The 7980-nt window shown below is 51.0% G+C and overlaps 1 protein-coding gene and 1 long non-coding RNA gene across 2 annotated transcripts in view; one reads left to right on the forward strand and one right to left on the reverse strand.

Moving 5' to 3' along the window:
* Positions 1-732: 732 nt before the first annotated feature.
* Positions 733-6389, reverse strand: LOC121015880 (uncharacterized). The gene is made up of 2 exons (XR_005784024.1): positions 6130-6389; positions 733-1975 (listed from the first exon to the last, which is right to left on the reverse strand). It is a non-coding gene; the product is annotated as an uncharacterized LOC121015880 (long non-coding RNA).
* Positions 6390-7828: 1439 nt separating this feature from the next.
* The window catches only part of HS3ST3A1 (heparan sulfate-glucosamine 3-sulfotransferase 3A1), a 104580-nt gene continuing 104428 nt past the window's right edge, over positions 7829-7980 (forward strand). Inside the window, exon 1 of the mRNA XM_040452931.1 lies at positions 7829-7974. Coding sequence (XP_040308865.1) covers positions 7880-7974 — 95 coding nt within the window. The 5' untranslated portion in view covers positions 7829-7879. The remainder of the gene's footprint in view (positions 7975-7980) is intronic.

Genomic DNA, 7980 nt, shown 5'->3' on the forward strand with positions numbered 1-7980 from the left:
TAGGTCTATACCCCAAGCAAGGATGTACCAACCTTCTATTCTCTTCATGTTGTTGTGATTGAAGGAAGTTCTGAGAAGCAAAAGGTTTCCATTCATAATGATAAAGCTTTTACAAACTGTATGGGAATGTTGCACATGTAGAATTCAAAGCAACAGGTATATCTGTTGTGTAAGAGTCGTCAGTTGGATTTCAAGGGCTAACGTTCTTATATGATGGTAAAAAAAAGAAAATTAGCAATGTGTTAAACCTCTCATCAGGTAAATACAATTTATTTTATGTTTAAAATTTTTTTTAATGTTTATTTTTGAAAGAGAGAGAGAGAGAGCATAAGCAGGGGAGGGCCAGGGAGAGAGGGAGACACAGAATCTGAAACAGGCTCCAGGCTCCGAGCTGTCAGCACAGAGCCCGACACGGGGCTCAAACCCACGAACTGTGAATCATGACCTGAGCCGAAGTTGGACGCTTAACTGATGAACCACCCAGGTGCCTCAATACAGAGATAACTTAAAATGTCAAAATGAGGGTCACCCCAGTGGCTCAGTCGGTTAAGCATCTGACTCTCAGTTTTGGCTCAGGTCATGATCTCACGGTTTCGTGAGTTTGAGTCCCGCACTGGGCTCTGTGCTGGCATCATGGAGCCTGCTTGGGATTCTCTCTCTCCCTCTTTCTCTGCTCCCACCCTGGTCACGCCATCTCCGTCTCTCTCAAAATAAATAAATAGACCTTAAAAATAAAATGTCGGAATTAGTTTACTGTGTTTGGGCTACACTTTCTGGAGTCAGGCTAGGTAGGTGGTGAACGGTTCAGGCCTGGCTGGTGGATGCGCACAAAAGGGCAGGTACGATCAGTCAGGTGCATGGGGTAACACCTGGTCGGTCTCAATGGTGAGCATGCCCCATATAGGCTGGGGTCATTAATAACATCACTGGCGGGACGGTCTGGTCGGCTGGCGAGAGAGTCCGTGTGGTGGAATACGAAACCAGATCTGATGACACAGAGACAGGCATGCTTTCCTAAAATCTCAAAGAACGTTGGAAAGAGCAGATTTTACTCCGTGGTGGAGATGAATCAGGGTCTCAGAGCAAGTTTCTTGGAATCGCTCTCTCTCCCTGGCTCACCTTCGTATTCCTGTGTTGACTTCAACCTCAGGCATGTTCTCCCTCAGTGAGGAAATGTAACCGCCTGGAAACCTAGGGCAAGGGCACGGATCGTCCAGCAGTCACCCCGCCCGGCAAAGCCCTGTCGTTGAAGGATTCTGCGTCTTGCTTATTTCCCCCAAGTCTGGAAAAGCAGATGCTACAGACTGGCAGATAGATTACTCTGACATCGAAAGCCAAGGGTGAGTTTAGCTGTACTGAGATTTCACGGCATGAGCGTAAGGAGTTTTTGCCTAGAGGAAGCCTCGGGAGCTGTTTTTAGAAAAAAGGGCAGACAGACATTATAGACATCCATTGCAACAGCCACCCATCTCTGGTCTGAATTGTCAACACTTGGGGCAGAAAGCACCTCTTCCCAGGACCCCACACAGGTCATAAGCAAACTTCATCCTGGAGGCGTTCAGCGCCCGTATGAGTGCCGTTGACAATGATCAAGGTGTTTCATCCCCAAAACACTGTGCTGCCATCGGGCAGGAAGCTGTCACAAGGAATTGTGCCCCTGCAGTGATTACCATGTGGACGTGTCTCCTGGCCTTCATGAAGGAAGGGACAGCCTGTACGTCGAAAGTCTGGCCCACGGTAGATATTCCTTTGGTCCTTGCCTCCCGCCTTCTGATGAACAAGGGCTTTTTCGAGGCTGTTTCTGACCGAAGTTGATCTTTTTGGGTCTTCAGGAAAATTCCTAGATGCAAAATGTCTGATGCAGGTCTTCAGAGGGAGAGAGCTGATGATAACAGAAGCGTTAGGTGAGAACATGAAGAAAAAAAGGAGAATGGCATCTTATCTGGTAACTTCGTTCTCAGGAATAGTGACTCCCCTAAAGAAAAGACAGGGGTACGTGGTTAAATAGAGACTAAAGCAACACAAGAGCCTAAGGCAAGTTCTGAGGCTACTAAAATCACACTCCGGCTTCTAGAAAACTTCCTGAAGTTCATTGATTAGGGGCGCCTGGGTGGCTCAGTCGGTTAAGCGGTTGAGTGTCTGACTTCGGCTCAGGTCACCATCTCACAGTTTGTGAGTTCGAGCCCCGCGCCGGGCTCTGTGCTGACAGCTTAGAGCCTGGAACCTGCTTCCGGTTCTGTGTTCTGTGTCTCCCTCTCTTTCTCTGCCCCTCCCCTTCTCATGCTCTCTCTCAAAAAAGAAATAAACATTAAAAATAAGTTCGTTGATTAAGAGAAACACTTTCTTGGGGGCTAAAACAAGTATAAATAAAGATTTGGTCACAGTTACGTATTCAACATTTATTGGCTGCCCGTTGTGACCGCCACACTGGGAATTTCCCCTGTGATCCAACCTATCAGGCCCCTGCCCCCATTCAATTCCTCAGGACCCACTTCAAAATCCACCCTCCCCCTAATTTGTAGCTGATTATTTATTGCCACAATGGCTCTGTGCTAACAGGAATCGGTCACTGAGCTGGAATCCCGCCCTCCAGTCTCGACGCTGCTGAGAAATCCTTCTCTTGGAGAAATCTTCCTTAAAAAGCCAAGCATTTGCCTGTTGATCTCCACAGATGTCCGATAAAAGTACAAACTCTCAAGAAAAATCACACGAGGCCCTTGGGATCTGGCTCCTGGCTTTTATCTCTGTCATCATTTCTTGTGTTCCTTCTAGCTCCCCTCCAGTGACTTCCCCAAGGCCAAGCCCATGCTTCATTCAGGCTGAAACACGAGCAGTTTACAACACACAGTGCCCTCTCTTGACTCGGCCTTTTTGTGAGGTGCTCTCTGACGGGAATGCCCAGGTCCATTCTTCCCTGGGTCCCTTAGCTCGTCAACACGTCTTTACTGGACATCTCCTTGCACCAAGTGATATGCTAGATGTCCACGGGCACTACTGAGCGATGGCCTTGGGCTCTTTGGAGTGCTTATAGTCTAAGGGGGGGGGGGCATAGCGGAAGCTCATACCTTTAATGTTACAAACCCTCATAGAGTCTGTAAGGAAGATAGCTGGGGACTCCAGAGAATCTGTGCCAGGAGACTTGATCAAAATAGGGGTGGGGGAGGGACACAGAAGGCATCCTTAAGATGTGTTCCAGCTGATAGCTGAAGGATGAAGGGGATGCGTATTATAGGTAGAGACACCAGGGATGCTGAGACAGGAAGGCGAACGCATAAGCCAAGAACTGAAAATGAATCTGGTGAACGTGTAGCAAAATATCTGCTACTTCAGTAGAACACAATGCAAATTTGCATGCTAAAGAGTGTGTGCGTGTCTCGTCTCATTAAGATTATAAGCTCCGGGGGCGCCTGGGTGGCGCAGTCGGTTAAGTGTCCGACTTCAGCCAGGTCACGATCTCGCGATCCGTGAGTTCGAGCCCCGTGTCGGGCTCTGGGCTGATGGCTCGGAGCCTGGAGCCTGTTTCCGATTCTGTGTCTCCCTCTCTCTCTGCCCCTCCCCCGTTCATGCTCTGTCTCTCTCTGTCCCAAAAATAAATAAACGTTGAAAAAAAAAATTAAAAAAAAAAAAAAAAGATTATAAGCTCCTAAGGCTCATGTTTCCCCATTTGCAGGACAGACTCTGCTCTGCCAGATCCATTTTACCCCCTGTTCCAGCCCCAGGAGGAGATGACTTTCATCTGTTGTATCAATGGGCTCCTGAACTCTCTGGCTTCCATGTTGGTGTGGCCAGTGGGGTTGGAAAGACCTGGAAGGAGGGCCGGGAGCGTAGGACGGACGGTAAAGGAATGGGGCAATGGAGCGCTATATGCATGTTTTCTGGGGTAAGGGAGGTAACACAGGTCCAGTGAAGCATGCAGGTTCTTTGAGCAGGACCATTTGTGGGTTCGTACACATCAATTGGGCTCATTATTACAGATGTCCAAAGGATGCTCTCTGTATTCTCCACACTGCTAGAAAGTCTTAGTATTTTTAAAGAATTATCTAGCTCTATCATCTATCTGTCATCTATATCTACCTACCATCTATCTATTACCTATATATATCTATATCTATATCTTTATCTATCATCTATCTCATCTATCTTTTTATCTATCTGTCTCATATATACCTACGTCCACCTGTCTATATGTATTTATGTATACTTATGTATATAACATTATATATAACTTATATATACTTATGTATATATATAGCACATATATATATACAAGTTATATATATATGTTATATATATATACTATGATTAGTATATATAAGCATATAGAACTATAAGCTATATATATACTACTATAAGTAGTATATATATACTATAAGTTATATCTATATACTACTTATATATATAACTTACATATACTTATGTATATAACATTATACAGAAATATATATAATGTATAATATATATAAATAACTGGCCAGTATATTAATCATGGTCATTTCTGGGCCAAAAAAAATTTGAAATTTTGGGTATGATTTGTTTTATTCTTTATGCTTTATTGTGTTTTCTATTTTTTAAAGTTTCTTTTTATGTATTTTGAGAGAAAGAGAGAGGGAGAGAGCACATGCGGGGGAGGGGCAGAGAGAGAGGGAGAGAGAGAGAGAATCCCAAGTAGGCCCGGCACTGTCAGCACGGAGTCCCGCGCCGGGCTCAAACTCATGAACTATGAGATCATGAGCCGAAATCAAGAACGGGACGCTTAACTGACTGGGCCACCCAGGCGCCCCTGGGTGCTGCATTCTTAAAAATAGCTTAAAGGGTTGCTTTTGGGGCAGGTAGGAGAAAGTCATTCTTAAAGGGATTCCTCACCCTAAAATGTCAATCCACTGTGGGTGCCACGTGAGAGAAGGTAAGCAAGTGCCTCTACAGCAGAGTGAACGGGTTTTTGAGATCCAGGGCTGGGAAAGGTCTGAGGGTAAAGACACCAGAGGAGGACGCCAGAGGAGGAGTGAGTGCTCACTAGGGAAAATGAAAGAAGCTCGAAGTCGCCAAACATCAACCTCATCTATGTCACTCCCCCTCCCCCACCAGTAGGAGACCAGATTCTATGACAGCAGACCCTTTCCCTGGCACAACCTGATCATTTTCAAGGAGTGGCTATGTGCTCTGCCATGGAAGGACAAGGGAAAGGGAGAAACAAGAAGAAATTGCAACTAAGTCCATTGTACTTGTTTTCATGGCCTTTTTTTCTCTCTCAAAGAGTCCCGATAAGCCGCCCTAGGTATTGTGAGTGATCCTGAAACTATGTCTCCTAAGTAGGGGAGGTCTTCACTATCCACGTAAAGAAAATACCTATGTTTGAAATGTGAAAGCAGAAATGCACGACATTGTAACCTGTTAGAGCCAAAGGGAATTTGGAGACCATCATTTCCCCAAGGAGGAAACCAAGGCCTGTTTGTCAGCATTTGTGAGACAGCATATGCTTTCAGACTGACTTTAAAATGGTGTTTGATTTTTTTTAAATCTTCCCCCCACCCTGCAAATCGGACTGAAACGTCTAGAGAAAAAGTTCAAAATATATTACAGCTCAAAATAGTATTAAAACTGAACTGGTTTGTCGATATCCAATTTTAGGACACAAGGAGACCTCAGACCTTGGTGTTCGTCCTTGTAAAAGTTCATTGCTTTAAGGCATCAGAAGCTAATAAGCTCTTGGCTCGTTTGTAGAATAGGTTGGGATTGGTACTTCTCAACACAAAAACGTGTCTAGCAAGCCACAAGTACCCCCCAAACTCCACCCAAGCATAGAGTTAGAATCACCAGCTCTTCTTTGGAAGGTCCAGGCGGTCTTCACTGACTTGCACTTCCAGGGTCAAATAGAGCACGCAGCGCGGGAAGGCGGTCAAGAGGAAGGCGGGAAAGTCCCAGCCGTGGGCAGCAGAATTCCCTGGAAGGCACAGGACGCCGTGCCTGCTGCGGGGCCAGGTTGGCGGGCCCAGGGAGCTGCCTCTGTAATTTACACGGGCTGGTGCCCAGCTGCCAGGCTACCGCCCACACTGCCGGGCGTCCCGCTGAGACCAGGAAGCTAGGAAATCAGCAACAAATCAGAATGGAATAAAAAAAAAAAAACCCTACCTCATGCAGGTTCCACGGGCCACCTCCCTCCATTACACAGCAAGGTGATTTGTATCCCTTCCTGACCTACTCTCAGCGGAACGCGCGAAGAGGATATAGGGTCAGGGGAGGCAAGAGAAAGAGGAAACCGCTGTTTATGGAAGGCAACTGAACTCCTTTACCGAGACGCGTGCGCACACGCGCGCGCGCGCGCACACACACACACACACACACACGCACACGCAGCAATACAAACAACATAAAAAAAATTCCTTCGTCAAAAGCTGGGCATATGGATTTGGAATCGGAGCTGATTTTTTTTTTTTTTTTTTTTATAAACCTCTTCATTTCTCTCCTGGATTCTACTGGCTCATTTCCCAAGAGGTGGTTCCTTTCTCGGTCCTGGGGAACTCTCGATCATCCTAGACGAACACAAGCCAAAAACAACCAAAAGCAAAGACGAAATACCGCCCTCGGGAGAAAAGGCTTCGCTCGCCCTTGGCCCGCGGCGGACCAACTCTGTAGGTGCAAGTCAAGTAGGAGCTGCTGGGAGGAATTCGGGTCGCCCGAGACAAACGGGGGCGTGGCGAGCAGCGCGGTACGCGCAACTGAAGCCAACAAAACTTCTAGAGGGCCGGGGAGGTGGCAGGGGGCGGGGCGGGGTAGGGGAGAATGTAGGGACACAGGCGGGAGCGGGGACTCGGAGGAGGTCAGTGCTGCGATGGGCTGAGCCGAGTCTGAGAGGTGGCTCGCCGGGTGGAAGTCAGGCCCCCGGGGATCCGGCCGGTCCTAGCTGTCAGTCAGACTCCCCCGGAGCCCCCAGCTCGCCGGAAAGGGGGCGAGGCTGCGGCGGTGCGGGGAGGGGAGGGAGGGCGGAGTGGGGAAGGGGCGTCGCCCCGATCGCCCCCGCCCTCTCCGATGTCATTGGGCCGACGCTGCGGGGTCCGCGCCACCTTTTCTCCATCCCACCCGGTCCGCCCGGCTGCGCTCGTCAGGCGGCTGGTGCGGCCCGGGACGTTGACGTCACCGCCAAGTTTGCTAGCCCTCGGCGCCCCACGTGTGGCGGCGGCGGCGACCGCCCGGAGGCGGCGGGGGAGCGTCTGCGAGCGCTGTGGCCGCGGCCGCTGACAGGTCCTGCGCCGCCGGGCTCCGGCACGCCGCACCCAGGTGGGGACCGAGAGCAGTTTGGAGCAGCCGGGAGCGCACAGAAAGGGGCGCACGGCTTGGCGCGGGCCTCGGGCTCCCGCTCGGGCAGCGGGACTCGGCGGGACCTCGCAGCGGGGCGCTGAGGGCGCGCCCCGGCGGCCACGGTCACGAAGGAAGAGGCACTGTCGCACGCTGTCGTCTGCAGCGCACGGAGCTCCGCGGCCCCGGGGCCTGGAGTCCCTTCCCCGCGACCGAGCGAGGGATGCGCGATCGCTGAGCAGGGATCCAGGCCGGGAGGCCGCTCGGGCCCGGGGCTGAGACGCGCGCCTTCGCCGCCGCCAGGACTCCCCATTCCGGTCACTGTCGCAGAGCGCGTCCCCAAGGCTCAGGACTCGGGGGAGTCTGAGACGATGGTTTCTTAAGCACCGCACCACGTCCCCCACCCGCCCCCTCGACCGGAGGCAGGGATCCCGCGCCGGGCGCCCGCGGCTACGTCTCCGCGGGGCAGCGCGCACGGCCGCAGGGACGCACGGGCGATGCGGGCCCCCCCGCACGAGGTCGCGGCCCCCGGCGGAGTCCCGGCCTAGCATGGCCCGCGCGCGGCCCGACGTCGCCTCCGGCTAGGATGGCCCCTCCGGGCCCGGCCGGCGCCCACCCCACCCCGGCCGAGCCGCTGTCCCGCAGCATCTTCCGGAAGTTCTTGCTGATGCTCTGCTCCCTGCTCAC

Source organism: Herpailurus yagouaroundi, unplaced genomic scaffold (genome assembly GCF_014898765.1).
Source record: "Herpailurus yagouaroundi ecotype Mexico unplaced genomic scaffold, PumYag 208, whole genome shotgun sequence".
Classification (NCBI taxonomy): domain Eukaryota; kingdom Metazoa; phylum Chordata; class Mammalia; order Carnivora; family Felidae; genus Herpailurus; species Herpailurus yagouaroundi.